The 26,423-nt window shown below is 37.7% G+C and overlaps 1 protein-coding gene across 2 annotated transcripts; it reads left to right on the top strand.

Moving 5' to 3' along the window:
- The first annotated feature begins 294 nt into the window (after positions 1–294).
- TEDC1 (tubulin epsilon and delta complex 1) lies at positions 295–26,423 on the top strand. Of its 2 annotated transcripts, none has more exons than XM_025169904.2 (8): positions 295–2,241; positions 4,083–4,161; positions 6,007–6,209; positions 9,998–10,165; positions 14,434–14,532; positions 16,766–16,852; positions 18,844–19,047; positions 24,090–26,423. In XM_025169904.2, the coding sequence occupies exons 1-8, from the start codon at positions 2,119–2,121 to the stop codon at positions 24,513–24,515; spliced, it is 1,389 nt and encodes a 462-aa protein (XP_025025672.1). In that variant the 5' UTR covers positions 295–2,118; the 3' UTR covers positions 24,516–26,423. The 2 variants fall into 2 exon arrangements, with proteins under 2 accessions (XP_025025672.1, XP_007433355.1); XM_007433293.4 differs by having other exon boundaries at positions 295–2,244.

The raw sequence follows: 26,423 nt of genomic DNA, 5'->3' as shown, positions 1-26,423 counted from the left end.
AATCTCAGCTTTCCAATGCATTGTTCCATCTTCTATACTCTGTGCATCCAAATATCTATGCTGGTTGTCACAATAAGTATTCACACTTTTTTCTGGCCTTGTATGTTTCGTTCTTGTTGGATATTTTCAGTTCTTTTCTCAAAGAAATAAAGCCTTTCATTCATAGCAGCCATGTAATCGTGATATATTTTTTTAGTCCATTTCCATTTATCAGCTCTAAGTGGTGCCAGTTGATGGTTTGATTCTTCAGCTCTCTTTTCTTGTTCTTCCCTTTGCCCCATTTTCTGGTCCACTAGTAGCAGAAGGATAGGTATAGAGCATGGTAGGATTCAGACTCATAGAAAAAAGAACGAAAATACTATATAGAGAATACAAGCATACATTAATATTTCCAAGGATAATAGTCTGAGGTATTTTAACATCACTTGGTATCTTTCTCTCCCTAAACTTTCAGGATTCCTTGATTCTCCATAGTGGCTCCTCTACAATTCTTGCTAAGGCTTCCCATACATCGGTTGCCCAGCTGCAGCTTATTAGGAGATATTGGGCAGATTGAGTTTGGCTCATTTCAGCTGGCAAGCCACAAGTAGCATTTTCACACACTAATCTTGTTATCAAGTGCTGACTCCAGATCTGTGGAGGTGCATCATTCCCAACTTAGAGCATTTGAGTTAACCTGAATTTGATTAAAAGAAGCCAAAAGGTTGTGTTGCTCTGCTGTCTGTCAGAACTGTTCAAAAGATCTCCTTAATTCAGATAAGCTATGGGCCTGGTGATACACGTTCCAAAGATGGAGTTCATCATTCTTGCCAGATGGTGGTAGCACACTTGCCAGAGTGAATATAGCAAATGTGAGTGTAGACTTATGCCTGATTACTAAATTCTGCTTAAAAGAATTTCATATCCCATCCTGATTGTGGCATTACAATGTATTGTTACATAACATCTAAGTTAGACCTAGAATCTTGAACGGTGAAGTTGGAATAGAAATTTGCTGTTTCTATGACATACTGTATTTGTTCTTGATAGATATATCCAAGAGCTGCCTCGCCAAGCCAAATGCTGCCTTATTTATATAGGGTGTTCTTGATGGCTAGATACTTTCTCTTTGTTCTGTTGCTGCTTGTTAGCGACTACCAACAGAAGTTAAAGTGATGCTTGTAGTTTTCCCAAAACTAGGAATGAATCACCAACAAATCATGGCATGTCTGTCTGCCAAATTGCCTTGATTTGTTGGTGATTATTTTTAGACCAATCCATCCAAGAATGCCAGCTCTCTTGAGATTAGAGCCTTGAATTTAAAGGGTGGAAGTTTATGTGGCAAGATGGAGTGGGAGCATGTTGGTCTGGCACATTAATGAAGCTGGTCCCATAGCTTGCTTTTCAGTTGTGAGAAAAATACAGAATTGCCGCAAGTAGAAAAGTGGGATGTTGAAAACGACTTGATGGCACATAATAATACTAAAAAAAAAATGGTGCAAAAATAAAAATAGCTTTTACAGTCCTCTTTATAGCAACAAATCATACAATCTGAATTATCAAACAGCAGTGTAACAAGACATGAATTTTTTTAAAAATGCTTTGACATTTGTATCATCGATATAGACAAAACAACGGAGGGAAATTTGGGTGGATTTCTCCAAAACACTCTTGCCCCAGTGTCCAAAAAAAATCATTTGCAATATGCGGCTAATCTGCTTCAGCGTGACCTAATTTTTGAATGTTGAAAAGCTAAACAACAAAAAAATACTCGAAATAAAACTTGTGGTAGAAAGAGCAAGTGCTTCTCTTCGTGTTAGTCCCGTGGTGACTCTGCCCGTTCGATCTCTACTAACCAATCACAGCTTTCCCTTAGCGTTCGATTCTCCATTAATTCCAAAAAGCAGATCGTGGTCCACTTTTTAAAAAAGGAACCTCCGAACGTACTAGGAAGCATCCTGAAAGGCTCCGCCCAATCCTCTTGTTACTCTGGTGAAGGGGGAGTGACTGAGGGCACCGGGAAGCTACAGAGCTTCAGATTCGGCTCTGCGCATACGCGCTGGCGCTCAGTTCCTGCCAAGCCCTGAATCTTACCGCTGCGTTTAAGAGAGAGGCGCGGGAATAAGCGCCATAAAGATAATGAACCGCCAACGACCGGCGTCCGCTTGCCTTCCAGCAGCTATTGCAGCGCTGAGCCTGAGCCTGCCTGGCTCGCACGTTTCTCCAGAGACTTTCCGGCAAGCCAAGTTCGACCAACCCCAGGTGGTGGGTAGGGAAAAGGGGAAGGGATTCTGTACATGCTCCTGGGCGCTCTCGTAACTGGGTGGTACGTTCAGGCACTGGGCACGAGTTTGTGTTTACCGGCAGTGTTTGTGCTACACATATTACGCCACTTTAAGAAGTGTGGACTGCAACTCTCAAACGGCTTGGCTGGCTGGGGAATTCTGAGAGTTGCAGTCCACACATCTTAATGTGGCTGAGGCCGGGAAACACTGTAGTAGGGTAACCGCTGCCTTTGACTAGAAGCCTTCCCGCCGGAACGGGGGCCGGGCCGGACGTTTTGTCAAGGAAAGGCCTCTGTTCGGTGCAGCGCAGCCTTTCCGTCGAAAGTGACGGAGGCAGTGATGCTCTTCCGTGAAGATGGCTTTCCTACGTTCAGGGGAAGGTGACCTAGGAAACCGTTTCACTTGCTTCATCTGCACGGAGCTGCTTTCACCTGTTTGACAGAAATATTGTAACCATACTTACTGATAGCTGGAGTTTTTAACACGAGGTGCTGCAGCTCCAATCTGCTAATTTGTTTTGTCAGCCGCTGTTACTCTTTTTAAAAGAAAGTTGCTAAGTAATAGGTGAATAGAGAGCGCCAAGTAACAAGAAAAAACGATAAAACAAATGCAAAATCATGATAAAATGCAAAAAACATTCCATCACTATAAATAGCTAATGAAATTTAAAAATTATATTCATTTGTGGACACATCCAAAAAGCTATGTGTCTCCCTGTTATATAGATATCAGGTGTACATTTGTTAATACATTGAAACATGGAAATTATATCTCTGAATTAATTCAGTTACAATATTCTTCAAAATAATCGTTACATGCTTTGAATGGTTCTGCAGTTGAAATATCCCTATTCTATTTATTTTTCTCTTAACAATTGGATAATATTTGCACTTTCAATGACAAGCAATCCTGGCAGCCATAAAAGAAACCTAAATATTAAATACCATGTTTTAAGAAAAAGAACAGTATCTGTTGGTATTTTACGAATTAAACAATTTACTATTCTTTTATCTTTTGTAGACAGTGACCCTTAGAATTGGACTAGGATCTACAAAAGCTTATGCAAACATATATTGCTTAGATTCTTAGGTTTTTTACCACAACAACAATAACCACACCTCAGGATAAAACATTTCAGGAAAGAAGCGCATATGAAAGATTAACAACAAAGTAAACAGGTTTTAAACATTATGGGTATAGATACAAATATTTTGGATATTTCATTAAAAATCTTCAACCAATTTGAATATGTAAAAAAGGATCGCTGCATGGAAAATGTAACTTCTGAATTACATCTGCTTAAACATTTCAGTGACAGATTTGATGCTGCTATTAATTGATGGGCATATCATTCCACTAGTCCTCTATTTTTATAACTACTATAGTTGGTTTCTTTAAGAAATGATATCTTCTTTCCCCATAGTTTCTTTGCAATATTAGAGATAGGTAGATATACATAAGATGCTTTTTGCAGTTTCATCTTTAATCTCTAATTAGTCATTGCCATTTCAAACTTCAAGTCAAACTCAATTTTGAGTGATTACATATATGCCATCTAGTTTTCTTGATGTATCAATTGGAAGTGATTTGCCATTGTTCCAGTCTAGCTTGCAGTCATGATATTTCCTGATGATCTCCCATTCAAGTACTAGCGAGACCTGACCCCGCTTGGTTTCTGACTCTAGACATATTGTGCCAGGTTCAACAAATGTTTTGTTGTTATTGTTGGTAGTTTATGGGATGGGACAAAGGTTTGCCGGTTCAAGCAAAGCCATATAAAGTACAGCAAATGTTTTCAATATTGTCTATTTTAAACAGAGTGCAACATTCTGGAAACTACTATACTATCTGCTGAAGCAGATCCATGGTGGAGGACAGATAGAGTCTGCTGACCCAGGTAGCAAATTACTATGAATGTGAGAATGCAGTTTGGGAGGCAGAATGAAAGTAGCAAAACTATTATATTTCTTTATAAAATTTATTGACAGCCTCAGTCTGAAGGGTGGTACATGAAATAGAAAACGTAACAGAGTTGGACGGCTATAACAAATTTGAATTAATAATAGTAAAAACAGTAAAAGTATAAAATCTCTTCAGACATTAAGAAGCCTTTGAAAATCTTTGCTTGGCACTGAAATTACAGTGGTGTCAGATGAGCCTCTCAGAATTTTGGAGGAGCAGCACTTGCTCCAACAAAAATGCCAGTTGGGTGACTATTTGATAATGCACCAGGCTCAGCAAGGTAAATGTTTTTTTGTTGCTCTCACTGCCAAACAGTAGCAGTAAATTTTAGCATGTGCTCAGTCATCCTCATAGAAAGTCTTATACCTAGTAAGTCTTACATGTGCTCCATCTGTATCCAGCCTGCTTCAGAAAATCATAGAGATCTTCAACTTCCACAGCATTGGAGAGAGTACTCAGGTGCAACGATATTGATAGCCTCACTATTTGATGAGGATTGTCAATCTAGCAGCCAGAAATAGGTCTTTACTCACTGCTGGGGAGCACTGGTGCTTTGAGAAATGCTTCACCAAGAAATAGTTTGACCATGACCATAATTATTTCAACTGCCCACCATTACACTACCTCTGTCACACTGAGGGTAAGATCTCATCAAGGGTATGTCCTACTCTGATGCCTAGCAAACATGTATTGAGAACTCAGTGATTGCAACTGAGACCATGAAATCCTGATTGGATTGTTTCAGGCAGCTTCCTCATGAAGTCTCACAAGCATCTGATAATTGTTTTATTATGGGTGCCTTCAAGTCTGTTTTGACTTCTGATGACTGCCTCAACAAGTCCATGTAGTTTTTTTGGCAATATTTTGAGAAGTAATTTGCTATTGGCTTCTTAAGGTTGAGGGAGGGTAACTGGCCCAAGGTCACCCAACTGGCTTTAGCATCTAAGACAGGACACAAACTCAACTAGATAATGTCTTTGTTTCTTCTAAAAAAGTGCAGAGCTGCTTTGGCACGAAGCCCTGCTGGTAATGTGATATGCTACTCTCTGCATGAATTCACTGTATGCTATTATCTCATTCAAGAATGATGCTGTCCAAAACAGGAGGCATGTGTGATACTCTCTAGCCTTCCCTCAAGAAAAACTGTAAAATTTATGATAGCAATCTTTAAGTACCTGAAAGGACTTCCTATAGAATAATAGGTTAAAGTTATAAAAAGTCAGGTTCCATTTGAATGTTAGGAGAAGAATCAACAGTAACAATAATTTGACAGTTGAACCAATTACCCAGAAAGGTGGTAAGTTCTCTTCCCTGGAGATGTTTGAACAGAGTTTTGACAATCATCTTATGTGGATACATTCAATTTGATTTTTGCACAGAGCAGGGTACTGGACTCAATGGTCTCTTCTAATTTTATAATTCTACAAAGCCTTCGTTTAATAATTCAGTGAATTCAGGGATAATGGAAGATCATTGTTTTCATTTTGAGCACTAGTTTAGTATTGGGGGAGTAGAGATGGTACTGACAGACTAATACATAATTGTTACTGCCAGAGGCTCCAACCTTGACTGTCAAAAACTGTTTGTTAAAAAGGGGGGACTGTGAACATGTCCTCCTAGATTGCTATGGAATGAATGAACTCCTGAGCTGATGAATTTGATCCCCTTGCCTTCAAAACTTTGATTCTACTTGCTTTAACATTTGGCACTATTTTTTTTACTAATTTATGATTCTTTGAATTGTAATACGTAATCAAAGTTTTCCTTATCTCCTCTTTAGGTACCCAAGTCAGATTTGTCAAATGTGCAGCCTTGAACTATGGCTATAGAAGGCTAAAATTTTACCAGCTTCCTACTGATGGTTCAGAAGGGAGCAGGGAACTACTGTTGGCATTTTCCTGGTTCCTTTGCAGAATTGCTCTAATGGAAAAGTTATTGACACTAAGTAGATTGAAACTTTGGGATGAAGCAACAGTATGCATGGTGAGTTAAAGTGGTTGAAGAATAATTTTCACCAGTAGCCAAATAACGAGATAGAGAATGGGTCGGTTGATTTTGCTTGATGAGAGTAGCAATAGAGATGGATTTTTTTTAATGTACTCCAAACAGATGAACATGTTCCCAGCATGTTTTGTGGAAACAGTTTAAGAGACAGATGGCTTAAAACAACTGAATGCATACCATTTTACTTAGAGCTGAAGTAGAAAAGTTGTTCCAGGCAGATTAGAAGTTACACTAATTTAAAATATTTTAGCTTCCTTACTGAAAGACATCTGAAGTGCAGTCATCCTCTTTTTTTTTTTTTTGCCTTTGGGTTCTCTACATCTGTTGTTGATTATCTCTGCGTAGAAATATTTCAAATAGTATGAGGATATATTGTAGAATTCATTAGGATGTTTTTGCTTTTGTTATTTTTCAGTACTTCTTTATACTGTGGTGCATTGTAGTAAAATTTCAATAGTTTGTAGGAATGCACTGTTATATATCTTGATTCCAGCAAATCATTTGACAAAATATCTCATGACATTCTGATTAACAAGTTAGTTGTTATTTTTTGACCCATCTATGTATCGACTTAATTGTCATGCCATCCATTTAAAGGGACACATTTGACATGTTTAAAAAATTGTACTCAAAAGAGTGATAATCAGTGGTTCCTCATCCAAGGTGGGGGGAGGCTTTGAGTGGATTGCCACAAGATACTGTTCTTTGCACTCTGCACAGATATATTTATTAAAGATTTTGAAAGGAATTTTTATGAATTTGTAGAAGATACAAAGTTGGGTGGCTAACTCTACAAAATAGAAATGAAATTCAAACCGATATAGTAGAGAAATGAGCTGAAAGTAGCAGAATGAAATTTAGCGGGGACAAATACAATTTTTATGTAGGAAACAAAAAATCCACTTATATAGAATAGAGAATACATGATTTGGTAACAATACCTGCGGGAATACCTGTAGGAGTAATAGTTGACTGCAAACTGAATATAAGTCCACAGTATAATCATGGCTGTAAAAATGAATGGCTGAATCTCTGTTAAGACAGGAGTTTCCCTGTTTTATTCCATGGTTGATAGTTTCTTCTGTTTTCAACATTACCTTTTCACCTCTCTGCTTCTCCTAAACAGGAAAAATGAATGAATATTATATCCCTTATTATCTTAAAATAAGTCCAATCAGTGAATTGTGGTTTCAATAGCCAAATGTATTTTTATAAATTAACAAAATTATGCATACTACATTTAATAAAATAATGAAGTGATTTTTTATCTATAACATTTTTAAATTTCCCTCATTGTTCTCTCCTCTCCTGCCCCCCCCAAAAGAAGCTTTAACTGTTATATACCTCAGCTGGTGAAGCCAGTACGTTAACGCTTCATTCATCTGTTTCTGCATAATTAATTGAGTAAAAATACCTCTTGTCCTTTTGCGTGGTTTTTATTTTGTGAGCTGGCTAAGCAACAAGGCTTTGTCTTGGGATTTAACAGCTGTGAAGTATGCATAGAATGTTGACTGCAACCAAGAACGGACACATTTGTAGCATAGGACTACTTAGACTGATGTCAAAAACTGGACTTCTGCGTTGAGATATAGTGTAGTAGTGTATCTACTATGATTTGATACCCAAGATTTGTGGCTACTTACAGATCATTACTTATAGACTAGTACTAGTTGATCCATTCAAATGTAACATTTGTCATGATTTCTGACAAAAGTAATATATATATCTTAGTTGAGTCTGCAAAATGATGTCATCCTTTTGAAATTCACACCTTGTCTCATAAGCCAGTCGTGCAGGTGTGCTACTTAATTTACCAATAGGTGGCAGTTCAAACACAACAGAATATTTTTGTAAAGGTACTTCTTCCACTGCATGTTGGTTCTATATTAAAAGCATTGTAGAGAGAGTTAGTTTTTTTCCTCAATGTAGAATGTTTGTTACCTTTATATACTTCAAAAGAGCGTGATGATGCCATATTCTAACAGAACTTGTTTCCTCAGTTTTACTTGTTTAAATATCCTCAATAATTCATACTTATTTATTCATTTAAAATAACTTTTAAATAAATAAATAAATAAATAAACTCAGATTTATTTATGAATTGTTAGCTTCTGTGCTATCTTTTATGCATTTATGTACATTCATGTCCTGAGCATCACACCTCTAACATTACCACAAGCATTCCATACACACACACACACACACACACACACATATACATACACATATATTAAACACCCAGTGAGCCGTCTTACATCCTCTTACTCCTGCTAATGTTGAAACATTTGCTAATAATTCCAGTTATTCTCACATATGCTTTAGTTCTATCATACACTGCTGTTATTGCATTCAGCAACCAATTGTAGGCTCCATATTTACCCCAAACATTCCACGATTCAAGACTGTTCACTTTAACATATACTTTCTTTGAATCAAAAAGTATACAGCAAATATTACTTTTTCACATTCATGCATTTTTCACTGACCTGTTTAAGAGCAAAAATCTGGTCTGCATGGTGCCTGTGTAAACCAACCCTAACTCTAAGGCTGCCAGACATAAAGCCTGGAGGGAAAAGAGAGGGGCTTAAAATGGAGCATCAGCAACATTTCGACCCACTGCCCAACTGTCTCTTCCATGGGGATGAATTGGGGGATTTTTTTTTATGCAGTCCCAAACTGGATCCAATCCATTTTCAAATTCAATCTTTTGCTGGCTTCTCCCATCATACAACATCTGGTTTTGTACAGTATTCAGAGAGTTATCCTGCTGATGGACAGAGTTATCCTACTCAGAGTTGAGAAAAGAGATGAAGAGTCCCAAACCACATAATTTCTTTCCAACATTCCATTGCATTGGACAGAATAAAAAGTAGGCATTGTTGATAAGGGGATGGCAGATGGTGATCAAACTGGAACATTTTCAAAGACTACAATACTTGATACTTTATATCAGGAGCAGTTAAGCCTGGTGTTCTTCAGGTGTTTTGGACAATGAATCTCAGTTTTTGGGCTCCTAGTTGCATCCCCTATATCAATCTTTTTTGTATGTATCTTTCATAAAATAATTCAGGAAATTTAGACAGTCTGATGAAGTCAGTTGATTTTCACTTCTGGGAAGCTTCATTTATTTTAACATATTTGATATTTCCTTTATTTGACATCTTGAATATATATTTTCTGGAGAAACTTTGAACTCTTTTTATGAAAACATGTATCTGTACATTGCTGCTTGAATGTGATAATTTTTATGAGAATTTCCTTTCAATTTATGACATAATACAGTCAAGAAAGAGTATCACTTTTCTAAAGAGAGCTCTACATGTATTACCGTTACTGGGCTTTTTTTTTTATACGTTCAATCGTGTCCGATTCTTGGAGACTACCTGGACAAATCCCTGCAGTTTTTTTGGCAAGGTTTTTCAGAAATGGTTTGCCATTGCCTCCTTCCTAGGGCTGAGAAAAAGTGACCAGCTCAAGGTCTTCCAGCTGGCTTTGTGCCTAGGTGGGACTAGTACTCACAGTCTCCTGGTTTGTACCCTGATGCCTTAACCACTACACCAAGCTGGCTCTCTGGATGTATACATTTCCTCAATCTCTTGGGTAATGAGACATATTTAGAAATTGTGTTAAAATTTCTAGGCAATGATGAAAACTAAACATCACCAGAAACATTCTCTAAGCTCATGTAACCTTAGAGACTGTGAAAAATTGAGTTGGTACAGAGCAAAAAGCATTTTCAGAGACTTTATTATTATCTTCCTTCCTAGTGTAATCCTCCTCTGAAATGCCTGCAAGATGGGAAAAGCCTTGCTTCAGAACTTCACATTAAAGACCAAACAGATGTCCAATACCTTCAGTGGTTGAATGGGCGCCTGAAACTCCAGTGGCGGAGTTGTCACATTGAGCAGCAAGAACAATGCAAGCTCCTGCATAAGGTAATTAGGACTTGAATTGTAATAGTTTATATTTTGTGACACTATCCTTCTCTGGTCTTGATTCTATAATTTTCAAAAGAGATTTTAAAATAAAATAGGTTTTAAGATTGCGTCTTATCTGAATATTTTTTCAGCCAACATTTGTAGCAAGAAGAATGGATATATTTTCTTTTAGATAGTGATGATAGTTTTTTATATTCTAATTCTAAAGATTATGAGGTACTAAAACTAGATTGAAAGTTCATAAGCCTGAAGCCACTGTAGATTCATATTCAGCTTATTCTGATATAACAGTAAACCATAGTTTGGCATGATGAGTCCTGAGGAGCATCCAGCTTGGGCATTACCTCCCACACATGCTATAGTTCCAGATTTTAATTCATAGTTTAGCCATTAAGCTGAACTGAGAATTGGTTTGCAGCCAAGCCATGATTGAAATTTGGAGTCATACTACAAGAGGCCATAGTATTTTTAGGCTTATTTATATATCTTCAACATAATACAAATTATGTTGGGGGATTGAATAGCTACTGTGGAAGCCCCAAAAAAGATGCAACTTCTTTAAGGAGACTCTGAAAGTATATATGGTTTTATATCTGTATGATGTAAAATTACACATAACCTTTGACTTGCCCATTTTTCATTTGCCACTGTTCTTATTTCTGCACCCCTGAAATCAATCAATCTATCTATCTATCTATCTATCTATCTATCTATCTATCTATCTATCTATCTATCTATCTTTCTTTCTTTCTTTCTTTCTTTCTTTCTTTCTCTCTCTCTCTCTCTCTCTCTCTCTCTCTCTCTCTCTCTCTCTCTCTCTCTCTCTCTCGGATAGATACGGAGCTCCAAATTAATGTTTCACAATCGATTTTCAATGAAAAATACATCAGCAAAATGGTGGGCAAAATGTCTGTTAGTATCACTTTACCTCCTGAGACACAAAATTGTTATCTGTGTGAGCAATTAAACCTTCTGAGCAACGATCTGTGGACAAAACGTACAAAGCAACTTTTTGGTTTACATGGTAAACTGTCTCCCACTTGATGACCTTATTACTTTTTCACTGAGAATTAGAAAACATTGTTTTGAGATTTTATCTACAGGCAGCATGATATCTGGCTGGCCCACTGAAGTATATTAGTTTTATTTCATGTACTGTAGCCCTATGAAAATGTGTTCAAAGCCTTCATTTCCCTTTAGAATCTACCATACTTGATTTGTATCTGAAACGGCTAATACAACACTCTAGGGCTAATTTAATCAGTGACTGATGGATTTATAAACAATGAAGATTGTTTATAAATCCCCTTAATTACATATTTGCATTGACAACCCTGTTTCTATGATTGTGAATTGTTTTGAGATAATGATATTTCTAACATTGTGTCCAAAAGTCTGCCTCACTATTCCTTTTTGTTTTTAGTCACTTGCAATTTTATAGTACCAGGCAGAGAGAGATTATGTAATAATTGTTGCTGCTAATCTAAAATATTTTTATAGGCATATATCATATTAGGGATGTGCTGTACTTCAGATCCAAAGCAGAAAAGGTGCTTCATAGTGGGCATGGTCACACATACAACACCTGTCAATGTCTCCTTACAGAAACAGCATCTTTTTCTGAGCTCACATAGTAATACCATGATCCCAGGAAGATACATGTTTGAGTTAAGGCCATGTGAACAAGCTTTTTATAGCAGATGTTGGGAGCTGTCAGTGGCTTTTTAACTCAAAAGCATATTTTGGGGGTATTGAATATCTACTGTGCAAGTCCCAAAAAAGATGCAGCTTCTTTAAGGAGACTCTGAAAGTATATATGGTTTTATATCTCTATGATGCAAAATTACATGTAACCTTTGACTTGCCCATTTTTCATTTGCCACTGTTCTTATTTCTGCACCCCTGAACTCTAGCTTGATAATTTCATTGTTTCTCTTGCCTTTTCTATTATCAGTGTCAGCAATAGTAGAGACAAATCTTATATATTGTTATTGGACTATAGTACATATTATTCCACTAACCATTTTACATTTGTAAAACTGTTTTGCCCTGTAATTTTTAATTATTTTTTTTCATTCCCCAATGTTTGCTTTCTACATCTAATAGTGACTATAGGTAGTCCTTGACTTATGACCATTCGTTCAGCGACTGTTTGAAGTTACGACAGTGCTGAACAAATGGTGATTATGATCAGTCCTCAGAGTTCCAGCTGTCCCACGGTCATATGATCACAATCTGGGAATTTTGCAACTCTCTCACACTTAGAACTGGTTGCAGCACCCTGCAATCACATGATCACCATTTGCGACCTTTATTGTCGGCTTCCCCAGAAAGTCAATGGGGAAGCCAGCAGGGAAGGTTGCAAGTCGCTGGGGTAAGTCTCCCCAGCCTGTGCACTGTCCCCCAGCCCCTCTGTGCTTGTGCTGCACCAGATGCTTGTGGACCCCTGCACACCCTCCCTGACCCTCACTGCACCTCTCTCATACACCCTCCCCAACCCTTGCCATGCCACCCTCACGCACCCTCCCCAACCCTTGCTGCACCACCCCCGTACACCTCCCCAAGCCTCGCCACGCCTCCTTTGAACCCTCACGCACCCCCTCGTGCCCTCCCCCACCCAGCGGCAACCATTTACCTGCCTGCCGGCTTGCTTGCAAGCTGCCTGGGACTTGTAACTTCCTGCCAGCTTCCCCACTGACATGGTTGTGGGAAGCCAACAGGAAGTTGCCTTCCCTAACAACTGTGGGATTCAGTTAACGATGACAACTGGGACTGCAAGGATAGCCATCACTAAGTGATGCAATTGCACTTTACAACCGCATCACTTAGTGATGGAAATTCTGGTTCCAATTTCCATCATAAATCAAGGACTACCTGTAGTGGACTCCTTGGGGTTCTCTAAGCTTGGTTCTTTTCTTGCAAACATTTCATTACCTGGCTGGGTAACATGTTAAGTGCTAGAATGGGATGGGGTTTGCTCTCTATTTATATACTGTGGCGTGCCCTGCCAGTGTTGGTGGGGGTGGGGGTTTTGTTTTGTTCCTCTGGTAGTTCCTTGTTTACTACTTGATTGTGTGCCTAGTGATAATCTCTTCTTATCTGGGTGATGATTGCTGGTGAGGAGATGTTCTGGTCTTTTGTTTTCTTTTCTATTGTCACTTTTGAGTAGTGTGTAGATGCTGTTAATCTATGTGTCTGTTGATTGCTGCCTTGTCTGAATACCAAGCTTCCAAGAATTCCCTTGCATTTTTGGATTTAGCTTGGTCTAAAATGCTGACAGTTTCCCAGTTAAAACTATGGTTAAGTCTATCCATGTGTTGTGAGATTAAGGAGTTTTCATCATGTCTTCTGACTGCTAGTTGGTGTTCATGGATGCACTCTGCCAGCATTCTGCCTGTTTGTCCTACATAGTGTTTGTTACAGTCCTTACACTGTATGTTGTATATGACTCCTGTTTTTTCTTGTGTTACTGGGCCTGACCACTCAACCTACTACAACACAACAACACAAGCTATGAAAAGGATCACACTGCCATACATCAGAAACATCTCAGAAACCACCAACAGACGATTACAGCCACATGGCATCTCCGTAGCACATAAACCAACTAAAGCCCTCCAAAATATCTTAAGTAAACCAAACCCTGGGCTATACATATTCACCTCCATTGGTACTACCTGTAGTATCAGTTTAGATGGGCACTTTTTATCTTCATCTTGTGTCAGTGTCAGTTCTTCAAGAGAGCAGATGCTGAGCAAAATAGAAGAAATACAAGCTAATGTTTCTATCTAAAATTTGTTCCTATTCTGAGTTCCTTGCTTTTCGTTTTCAGAGTTATTTTTGTGTCACATAAAATTGTTCCTCTTAGTGTTCTGAACCATTAAGAAGCTTCATTTTTATTTTTAGTTATTATATTTTTCAAGGTGATCAAATAACACAAAGTGAATATTTAGGTGATGACTTCGGAAATTTTCATTTCACTAAACTGAAACAAATATTCTGACTCTAAAACTCTAATCAGCTAAATGTTCATTCATATATTTTCTTTCCAGGAAAAGAAATGTGAAGCTAAAAACATGCTTTATTTATTACCCTTTTTTCATGTTCAATTTTTGCTTAGAAATGGACAAACTTGCCAGAAAGTTATTTGTCTCAAGTATCTATTAATCATAACACATTGTTGCTCTTATAGACAATACACCTACATGCAAGCAAGTGTAGGTATATCTCTATATCCCTGTCTCTAATCACATTTCTCTCTCCAGGTGCATTCCTACACAGTAGGTTCTCATTCTGACCCTGTCATTGGCCATTTCTCAGTCATAGAAGTTGATATTGGAAGACAGCCAGACAAATATGAGCAGGTAATCCTCATTCTATAGCATGATGGTATGTTAGTAATTCAGAGAACTCTTGCTGTCTGTAGAATTCCCTAGCCTCAACTGTATTCTACCTGAGATGAATAACTTCACAGTATGGCTCCAAAGGATCTTGGTTAGTCTTTTGCAGTGCTTGTTATTAAAGAGGTGCCTACATTACAGGTTGAGCTGAGCATCTTGAGGTTTTTACTAGTTTGCAAAGTGGAACTTCTTTCCCCGCCCCTCAAGGGGAAGGGCTTAAGGGCATCCTCATTGCTTGGCCAATGACAAAAAGGGTCTTTTGGTATGTATGGTTTGAATGATTGAGTAAATGTGACATGCTTACATTGCTAAAATAAATCTTTTAAAAACTACCAGTAATCTACTCATCCAGTATGGTTGGATAGTGTTCACTTTCTTTGCTCTGGTGCCGCATAAAAGATTTCTAATTCTATAGCAGAGGGCAAGCCTCTTAAAGCAAAAGCAGTCTAAAGTACATATCAAGTCAAAGGACAGAAAGGATAAACTGATGACAATAGAACAAAACCAGAAGCGTCCAAAGAGAAATCAGCATTAGAATAAAAATACAGGTAATCCCAGAATGGAATTTCTGTCGCTAAGCAATGTGGTCATTAGGTGAAACCACACTGCTTAACAATGGCAGCTTCGGTAGTCCTGGTTGCATTTGTTAGGCCAGGACTGCACTGTTGTTAGGTGAGGGCCTCATGCTTGTCCTGCCCTGCTGCACTTGCCTCCTCTTCAACTTCTCCCCCGCCTATTCCCCCCCCCGCCCTTTTGGCCACCCTGCACTCCGCTGCCCCTGCTGCCCCCAGCTGACCTTCGCCGTCTTTTCCTCTCACTGATGATGTGGTGTGCCTGGCCTGGCCCTGCTGGCAGCTGCCTTGCGAAAGGCAGGCCAGGCAGAGATTGGGGGCGGGGGGGGGGAGAAAAGTGGGTGGGGGGAATTGAAGAGGCAAACACAGCAAGGCAGGAGAAGCCTGAGGTCCTGGCTTAACGATCGCAACCAGGACTACCAAAGCTGCGGTTCCTAAGTGGTGTAGTCACATGATGTTTTGCCTAACAACCACATTGGTTAGTGATGGAAATTCTGGTCCCAGTTAGGATCATTAAGCGAGCATTACCTGTAGAGCTGTGAATCACAGGTCCTTAGTTCAGATCTACTCTTGTCCTCATACACATTACATATCCTTAGATATGCAACTGTTTCCCAGCCTCATCTCTCTTTCTATGAAAGATGGGTCTTTGACCTCTCCTAAAGTTTGATTACTAGAATTACTACCAACAATCTATGTAACACAGAAAGAATTCTATATACATGCTAAATATTATTTGTATTGGCTATTCTTAGGAATCTTATTTCAGATACCTTGGGATTAGGGTATAAGATGTAAAACTCTCACCACTGGTTTATCTCACCTAACCAGCATAACCCAGGGTGATACAGAAATTATGCCTTCAGCTGGTCGTTGAAAGTTGTCTTCTCCTTTCCTTCCCCTCAACCAGGGGTATAGAAACAAGTTCAAAAGAAAGAATAACTTTCACCTTTCTGCTAATTGAGAAAAACAATCTTAAGCAAGGATCTAGTAGTCAGTCTGGAGAGGTCTACACCTTCTGATGTGTGTTACCAGGTTACAAGCCCCACCACCACAGAGACAAATTGGCATCAGAAATATCTGCTTAAAATACAATTTAGAATTTATTAAGACACATGGATGGGTGTTAGGCTTTTAAAAAAGAGGGTGATTGGTCCTCAAGAAAAGGCTAGCTTAAAGAAAACTGAGGTTTGAGTACACACTAAATAAAATCAGTCCCCAAACACCACTTTGTGTCTAGTTGCTCATTGTACTTAGAAGTCTGTATGGTTCATATCTCTTTTTGAGTCCTGGAATATTTTAACCCACAACGTAGAAGGAGAGCAGAGGTAGAGTGAGGGGTTGATTCCTTTTTTTCTTTTACCCCATTCAGGGAAATTCAGAAGAACAAAAGACTCTTGCAACTTTTCTGTGGCTATTTAACCACAGGGGAGCAGTGACTGGGCTATAGTCTTACTGTTGTACACATAGAAGGGCTTAGGCTACAGATCAGTTGTGGGTGTGTTTTTGATCTAACAGGGATCTCTAAAGCTTGCACTGCTAGACACACCTATTAGTTTACAGAGGCCATATTACTTTCTGTTATATCGCAATAATTAGATAGACTATGTTCTTCATTTCTTCAGTTGCTGCATTTTGTGGAATCTGATTGCTCCCGTCTAGAAGCATTTCTGAAGTGGAAGCCTATGGAACCCCTTTATTGGCATTGGATGGTATGGTATGGCTCAGTATTGCAATTTACAAACAGTTACACAATTTTTTAAATTTCTCCTTTCAGCCAAGGATAGTTTGTAACCCCCCCTCCAAAATTGGACAAAATTATCAGTATAGATATCAATTAGGTTCTTGTCAAGTGCCTAATTAAAGCTGGGCAATATACTACGGATTTTAAAACTATATTTGGGGTAGGCAGTAGAGCTCCTGTTGAGGTTAAAAGCAATGGATAATTTGCTATCTATACATGTGTTTAGTTGAACCGTGCCTTTGAGTTTTGATTTAGGTGTCACATCCTGGTAGAACCAGTACCATGAAGTTTTGCTTGCTTGAATGGTACAACAGTTTTGAATACTCCTTCATCCATTATACAGTATACTTTATCTGTTATTTATATCCTATTTTTCAGAATACTACCATGGTAACTTGTACGCACGATGCCAACTATCAATGATAAATATATAATCATGTATTTTTAAATGACAATTGGACACCCTTCTCTTCAGGAATCATTTTCATGGAACATAGATTATAATAACCAGGGGAATGGGTAATCCAGCTACAGCAGACTCTGAGATGCAAAATATCTGTTTCACAGAGGAATTTTAAATAAGTGTAAATTTGGACAAGAGATGTAAGATTTGCTTTTGACAAATCCATGCTGTTTCTGGTAATCACAACATAGTTTTCAACATACTTACAGATCAAAGTCTTCATAATCTGTTTTGGAATCTACCCAGATTTCTGTTCTAGGTTTTTCCATGTGCACTGTCCCATTTTTATCTCTGATAAAAAATTCAGGAACAAGTGCACTTGATTCTGCTTACTGTGAACTTTTTCAGCTTCAGATTTCTTTAAAATCTGTTACCACAAAGTAATATAGAGGTAAACAGTAAGTAGATCAGAATATATTGCTAGATCATCAAAGAGTTTCCAATCCTCAATGGTTTACAATAACAGGGAGAAAATGTTTTCTTTTTTTGTGTCTTAAATTTGGTTGCTGAAGTGAAGAAAATGTCCTGGGTAATTAGGATTTGATTTGTGCATGAATGGATGGACCATTAGGAGCTCCAGCCGGAATACTTAAAACAGATTCCTAGGTGTTTGTATGTGCTCCAAGGGATGGTTCTTGTTTGCCTTGTTCTGATCTGCCTTCCTGTTCTGTACCTGGTTGCAGTTGATGGGTCTTGCAGAAAATAGTTAAATCAATCAAATATTTGGCCTAATTTCTAGAGTGAGCTATTCCTAAGACAATGAGACAGAGATATATGTCAAGTATTTCCCATATTATAATTAGCATATATTAGATACTTTAGGTTTGAATTACTTGCTCTTAATTAGTATCAACTGGGTTAACACAGTTATATCACACAAACAATTGTGTGATATAGACTTTTCAAAGAAAATATATATATAGGCAAAGAAAAAGAACAAAAAAGGAATGAGTAAAATAGAAAAGAATAACCAAGGGACTTAAAATGTCAGAGAAGTTAACATGTTCCAGTATATCATTAATTGACAGTAAATAACTAAATAATATCATTTTAAAAGCCTGAACATTGTGATTAAGGTCTAAACAAATTATAAATCACAGAATGAAATTATAAACTACAGTAAATTCTATCTGAATGGATAAAACTGTTCTAATTTAGAAGTCATATAAAAGTACAACAAAGACTTTTTGCAGAGAGAAACCCAAATTCTGGATGTGATACATATCCATGTATTGAACTGTAGTCTAATAATATTAATTGTAGTATTGTTGGGGACATCTTTTTGATAGTAATGCACATTTTTCCAGTATTTTCCAGTTGAATCTGCTACTCAAGAACTGCATATAATTTACATATGTAGGTTGTATATAATCTTCAGATAGGACAAAATGTACATTACATTACATTTTGTAAGATAAATGAGTCGTTGAATTCCTCGAACAGATTATGATTATGAAAAATTAATAAAACTTTGGAATTTCCCTCCTATCTCACAGGAGACTGTTTTAGATATGGTAACAGAAGATACCCAGAAACAGAATATGTGTGGCGAGGACTGTCTTTTGCCAGGTAATGACCTGGGTTGCCATAGTGCCAGCAGAATTATTGAAGAACTTGACAAATGTAAGAAAGATCTAATGACTCTGTGCCAGGAGTTACGTGAGCGTAGAACCCTCAGGAAACTGGCTTGCTATGGAAAGGTAAGGTCTGTTAGAAATCCAGTTGGAATTAAGACTTCCTCTTTTTAGTCATCTAATGCTTTTCTTCATTAATCTGTTTCAACCTCTTTCTGGGTGGGAAGTTTAAGCCATGGTTTACATAAAATTTTGCTAATGCAGGAATACATTTGCACAAATTTAAAATTGAGATTTACTAGTGTTATCAAATGTATTAATACAGGTAGGCCTAACTTAACGACCGTTTGTTTACCAACCATTTGAAGTTATGATGGCACTTAAAAAAGCTACTTACAACCGGCATTTACAACCATCACAGCACCCCTGGGGTCACATGATTGTGATCCGGGCGCTTAGCAACCAGCTTGCATTTACGATGGTTGCAGTGTCCTGGGGTCATGTGATTGCCATTTGTGACCTTCCCAGCTGGCTTCCAGCAAGCAAAATCAATGGGGAACCATGTGATTCACTTAACAACTGCAGCAAAAAATGTCATAAAATTGGATGCAGTCATGTGATGTTTCACTTAGTGACCACCCTGCTTAATGACAAATTTTCCAGTCCCTATTGTGGCCATTAAATGAGGACTGCCTATATGTATCAATTTTTTTAAAAAAGAAAGAATAAACCAACATAGTGTGTTGAAAATGAGCTTACTTACAAAACTGTCCATATTTTAATAGGTTTTATTTTTGAGACACTTTTTAACAAAGAAATCAATATCATGTATAAAAAAGATATGTAAAAATGGAAAATGTGTTTTGTTTCAAGCTTGGAATAAAAGAGCTCCACTCAAAACATTCTCATACATAAAATATGTTGTATTCCTGCATAACAAAACCCAAGTCACATAAAATGTTCCATTGGAATTTAAACATTTTGAGTATTCTAGCAATGGCAACTCCAAACAAGTCCCTTGCTCCCTTGTATTTCACCACAGTACTATAGAGGTGGTAGAATGATGATTGCTAATGAACAGCCAACATGCAGATTGTCAACAGGTAATCCCCTGTTGGATAGAAATTACTTTATTCTCAGAAACGTTTCCCCATCTTGCATTCTAAACAGAGAGACTCAGTTCAGTAAATAAATGCCCCAAGGCTTTTATCTGAACTTATCCTCCTATCAAATATCAAGTATCCCTCCCTAGAAAGAACAAGCAGATGAAACAGTCAAATTATAATCTTTGCCATTTTTTACTGTTTTTTTTTAAATATTAAAAATTGGCTTGCAGTGCAGCTATGCTACTCATACCTCCTGCATAATAAAAGCCAGGTGTGAACAAACTAAACACTGGTATGTCTTGATCTAGCCATATTGGACAACTTCCTTTTGGGGGGAAGATTAGTGAGACAGTGATGAATAATTAGTTACAGAGGATCTTAGAGGAAATCAAGTATCAGAATCTCTTCAGTAGAGGTTCAGGCCTGATCTGTGGAAACAGCATTGTATGAAACAGCATGACCTTTGCTGGGACCTCGAAGTGTAGGGAAGTGCAGGTAGAGGCTGCAGCTAGAGGACTTTTTTCCAACTTTGGCTGATGTGGCAGTTACAGTCTGTCCTGGATCATGAGGCATTGGCAACAGCAACTTGTGCCTGTATTGTCCCGTGATGTACTGCTACTCTACAGGAGGCTATCTTTGAAAATGGTCTAGAAAATAAAGCTCATATAAAATGCAGTGGCCAGGCAGGAGGCAGGTTCTACCCTGCAGAATAATTCCTATTTTACATTGAAAGATGGTGACGTTGCAGATTCCAGCCATGATTGCTCTGTATGAAGGGTACATGTTACTTTATAAATATTTCAGGCAAGCATGTTAGTTGGAGAGGAGCTTGGAAGATAAATGATTGTGCTGAGAGAAAGAAAAAATAAATTTAAAAACTGGCTTGTTTCAAAAAAAGAGCTTTGGAACACTTAGATTTATAGCTACTACCAGTGTGTTCTCAGCGTCTGACTGTTGTATGTGAATAGTTAGATTGCGCTTTTGGCAAATTTCTGTTAATTTGTAATCTGGAGAAGTGGTATATAAGAAAGATAAGAGGAAGAGAATCAAATCAGACTGTGGTGAGCTGAAAATAAAACAAAGTAGAGCAGATGGAGTGTGCTCTAGAATGTGAAAGTAACCTGATAGCTATTGAGGAAGCAATAGTAACTGAAAACAGATTTGAAATACATACCAATACATGATCTTTGTCAAAGACACTAAGAAATTACAAAGAGGTGGATAACATATGGCAGGATAAAAGGGATAAGGTGGAGAAGTAACATTTAAAGGAAAAGAGGTAACTCTATAATCTTTTTGTTCTAAGGAGAAAAAGAAATACAGTACTGTGTCAACCATTGCAGTGCAGTAGAAAGCATACTTGGGTGACTGGAAGATCTTAGTCCAAGTTGGAGCTGCTTTCAGAAACAGTCACTGAAAATAAACAGATGGAACAGCTTAAAGGAAGGGTAGAAAAACTGGCTCCTAAATAAATTGAAAGGTTATCTCACAGAAGAACAGATTGTGATATTTTACATGAGAAACAAAGTCTGGTATTGCAGCCAACACAAAGTGAGCTGACAATAAGTGCATCAAAGTTGAAGTGTTGGAGTGAGTATGATGTAGTCAGGAAGCAGATAATATAGTGTCCTGTTCCAGACCAATTGTGTACACGCACAGAGAAAAGCTAGGTTACTTTGCACTTACATAAATAAGAAAAGGTCTAAAGGATAAAGAATTTCTGGTCAAAGATTTGACTGATTTTGAGAGAAGAATGATATCATCAGCACTGAGTAAAATAGATGCTTTCCAAGAACCTACAGATAAAGGGAAAATTGAACTTAATGAATTTAAATTGAATTTAAACATTTGAATTCAAATTAAAGTTGAATTTATATGATTACATGCATTTATCTTTGGAATAATGATAAATAGTAGTGATATTAACATCTTGTTCAGAGTTTTATAGAGATTTCTATTTTTTTTTTACGTGACACAATGTACTTGGTTCTATTCAATCAATTAATGAAATACCACACTTTAAACTTTATGACAGATGTAAATTCCCTGTTTATTTACTGATAATTTATCCTTTTATCCCCTATTTATCTTTTTTCCTTTTCTTCTTTTTGTAGTTATTTATTGTGGGGGGGGTTTTCAAAATGTTTCACTAATTTTTTTTTAAGTTGAATTAAGGTCACCTGCTTTAATTGTATTTTAAATGTTAATGGGTGATATGACCTATACAGTAGTTATACATAATAACTGCATTGTAGGATTTAGGGCCCAATTCAAAGTGCAGGTTATTTCCTATAAAGTCCTCCATTGCTTAGCGCTAAATTACTCTAAGGATCACCTTGTTTATAATGATTCTGTCTATCCTGTCACATCATCTGGGAAGGCCTGCTTAAGATTTTTCCCCCTTGTGAAGTGCTACCCACTTAGAGGATGGAAGGATGGAAACTGTCCAATTCCAGGAGCCAAGGGGGCCCAAAGCCAAAGCCACTCAGTTCTGGCAGGGTCAAGCCCATCCGGGCGGCCACAACCTTCCCCATCTGGGTGGCCACAACCTTGACAGCTTCATCAGGATGGCTAGGGGCAGAGATGTACAACTGAGTATCATCATCAGCCTACTGATGATACTGCACTCTGTGCTGAAAGATGGCCTCTCCCAGTGGTTTCATGTAGATGTTAAAGAGGAGAGGGCAGAGCCCTGAAGCACCTTGCAACTGGGGCTAGACTGATCACCCCAACAAACACCAACTGGGACCTGCCATGATGAAAGGAGGAGAACCACTGCAAAAAAATGCCCCCTACTCCCAGCCTCCTAAGCTGGCCCAGGAGGATACCACAGTCAATGGAATCAAAGGCAGCTGAGAGATCAAAGAAGGCTAGGGTGGATGCATTACACCCATCCTGAATCAACCAAAGGTTATCCACCAGTATGATCAAAGGCATCTCAGTGCTATGACTCAGGCTGAAACCTAACTGAAATGGGTGTAGATCGTCTGCTTCTTCCAGGATTCCCTTATTGTTATGAATGACTATATTACAGAGATTTCTTTTTGGGATTCTTCTACCACTGAGAGTTGTATGATTTGGGGTATAGAAATATTTTTAATGAATAATGTGAGTAACTTTTCAATCTCGAAGTTTTAAAATGCACTCTGGAAGCTCAACGGGACACAAGAGATGCAGAGTGCATGCACATAGACCAAATCTTAGTAAATCAAGTAAATAAGCATTGCATTTTCATTTACACAACCTCAACAGCTACAGCAACATTTGTGTGTTAAATACTGTTGTACACATAAACATAACTCCACTTTTTTTGCATCCTTTGCCTCCACAATCAAGAACAGTATAACATATATCTCAGCATGAAGTCTTAACTTTCCTATAGCAATGAATTTTTTAAACAGTAGTAACTAACCAGACAGAGCAGCAAATTTTCAGCTGTGAGCTTTCCCCTACCCCTAACCATGTTGTCCTCTCTGCAAGGCCCTACAACATCCCCCATCTAATTTAAACCAATAACAGCAGGGACATGACTACCCTGGTTAGGCTGAAAAAAAATTGAAAAAAGGAACAAGAATCTAAGTGCAGTCCTAACATAATGTTTGAAATTGCATGGCTTGAAGCTGCCAGCTAATCAGAACAAAAAAGTATTTTATTCTGGCCTCAAAACATTCAACTATGCATTATTTATTTTTTTTGCTTAAAACCCAGAACATCTGAAGTGGCAATTTTGAGGTTAAAATGCTTTGCATATCACTAATAAAAACATGTTATCTTTGCTATAATATAATAATAGGAAATTATTACAACCACATTATGTATATTTTGTGTACCTGTAGTTTGTTCCTAAATGTCAAGTGAAACAGCCCCAAATTGTGCATATCTAAAAATTTCAGATAGCAAGACCTTACTGAGTATAAACAGAATCATAGAAGAGGAAATGTGGCACCATTTATCCATTAATCAGGATTTGTGTGGAGGGGGGCGGGTTGTGGTGGTGTCCATACCATTCTTGCAATTGTACAGTCTACATTTACCAACCTAATTATAATTTCCTTTTTGCAGGTCAGAACAAGGCGAGAAAAACAAGGAGAGGAGGATTTCTGTACGGCTATAAGAAAAGTACAAGAAATTGTGGAGCTGAAACTGTCTGACCTTAACTGCAATAATAGTACCTGCAGAATCAATAAATTGCATGGGCCATATAGACTAGTTTTTAAAAGAAAGTGTTTAAAGGAAAGTAAAATGGATACTATCAGAACAGCAGCACTTACCAAAGCCATTACAGAAGGAATCACTGCCACAGATGTGATCAGTGATCTAAAAAAGAAAGTAGAAAGACTGAAGGCAGAGCTGAAGCATCGACAAGAGGAAGATAGGCAGAAGATTCACAAAGTGGCAAAGGGACTTGATCAAGTGCTTTTCATCCCACCAATGAAAAGACAAAAAGCAAAAATAGGTGCAGAATTTGGCAGAGTTCACCACATTTGAAAGAACACTTTGGGATGGCTTGAAACTTCCCCACCCCATTGTTGGCGTTCCTATCTTCTGAGTGCAGCTGTTGCTCCTTTAGGTTTACTATACATCCTCTCATTTTGAAAGAAAGAATACAGTATGTTTTAAGTATTCTACACATTATCTCAAGACTCTTAATGAGCAGGAGGCTAATATTCACGTCTTTTAAAATTATTTTATCTTCTCAAATTGGTGCCCAGTTTCAGTTTAGCTAAAACAGATTTCAACATGAAAATACACTAAACGCTCATACTGAATATCTGGAGAAGAGATGTGTGTAGAAATCCAGGTAATGCAGCCATATGGAAACAATATTGCTGAAACAGAATCTTGAATTAAAGTTGATTAAAACTTGCTTCCAGTGTTGCTATCTTTAAGTTTCTGCCATGGACAAAAGTTGTGGCATTGATACTGAATGGCTACTAATAAATAAAATCCTAGGGTACTGAAAATCCTAGGGTAGTGAAGGATTTAGCTAATAGTCTGGCTGAACTCTTATGATTGGCATTATGCTTTTTTCTCTCCTCACTTTGTTTTGGACTTTTTCAAAGTTTCCTTGGAATTTTTTACAATTTTGGACTTTCCAGAATTGTTTATAAATTTTACACTCTTCTGTTATATTCTGGCAGTTTCAAAAAAATTTTCATGAAACCCACCTTGTCTCCTAGATCTCAATTTTCCTCTCAATCCTGCTTCCAGCCATTTCTCCCATCCGGCTTGCATCTTCTTTTTTTGCTAGGTACCCACATCTGACAGTTCAGCTCTTCCAAAAGGTTTAAATGCATATGTGACATTTGTATTCCACTGTTGTACCCTCAATTAATCTTGGTTGTAAATTTCTTTCTCTTGTGAATGCAGTTTACATTTGTTCAGGTTGTCTGGATCCTATAATCCCACCAGGCTTTATTCACACCTCCATGTCAAGAGAGGCAAAACATTTTAGCATAACAGAGGCCTAACTATTTAACATAGCATTACAAGTTACAGCAATTTCTGCAAGCAAAATACTTCACAAGGATTCACTCTGCCTAAAAAATAGTTAGGTTATTAGGTTATAAGGTATTTCACAACTTCCTTGGTCTCAAATTTGGTCAACTGTGTTACTGAAGTGCCTAATGACTAGAGAAGAGCAAATGTCCCTATTTTCAAAAAAAAGAAAGAAAGAAAGATCCAGCAAACTGCAGACCAGTCAGTCTGGCATTGATACTTTGCAAGATTCTGGGGGAGATCAATCTGTCAACAAACATCAGTTTAAGAACTATGTGATCAACAGATAATTTTATTAAGGTTTTTAAAAGAACAATAAAAGATAATACAGAGGAAAAGAAAATAAAGAATACCAAAAAAAAAATCCCCCCTTTTAAGAAAATTATTTCCCACTTTCATCACAAGTACTAAACAATTTCACCCCTCTAAATTAAGAAATATAAAACTCTTCATCCCATAACCCATGTCTTAGTAATGAGCAAATCAAATAAGTAACCTTATCCAATTATCATCAAAAAGTCTAAATAGAGCTCTAAAATATTAAAATTAATTAACAAATGTGATCAACAGAAATCAGGATGGGTTTGTCAAGAACAAATTTTACCAGACTAATCTCATTTTTTAAACTGGTACTTCAGTAGTCAGGTGGGGAAATGCTGTATATTTAGTACCCCTTGACTTCAATAAAGATTTTGATCACTTGACCTGCTGACTAGCAAGCTTGCTAAATGTTGGCTGGATGGCATGATAATGAATGCATGTATAGCTGGCTCAAAAACTGAATTGAAAGAATGTTCATTGGTGGTTGCCAATCAGACTTAGGTGTCAAAGTAAATGCCAGAAGGATTTATTCTGGGTCCTCTGCACTTTAATACTTTCATTAATGATTTGAACGCA

The sequence above is a fragment of the Python bivittatus genome, unplaced genomic scaffold (assembly GCF_059951505.1).
Source record: "Python bivittatus isolate LINGU-HERP-01145 unplaced genomic scaffold, Pbiv_v1 ctg000700_np1212, whole genome shotgun sequence".
Classification (NCBI taxonomy): Eukaryota; Metazoa; Chordata; class Lepidosauria; order Squamata; family Pythonidae; genus Python; species Python bivittatus.
The sequence above is the reverse complement of the archived record's forward strand: the minus strand, read 5'-3'. Positions and strand labels throughout refer to the sequence as shown.

Coding starts and splice junctions, on each gene's coding strand:
- TEDC1 (XM_007433293.4), top strand. CDS start 2,119: ATGAACCGCCAACGACCGGCGTCCGCTTGCCTTCCAGCAGCTATTGCA. Junction 6,210..9,997: donor ATGAAGCAACAGTATGCATG/GTGAGTTAAAGT, acceptor CTTCCTTCCTAG/TGTAATCCTCCTCTGAAATG. Junction 16,853..18,843: donor CCCTTTATTGGCATTGGATG/GTATGGTATGGC, acceptor CCTATCTCACAG/GAGACTGTTTTAGATATGGT.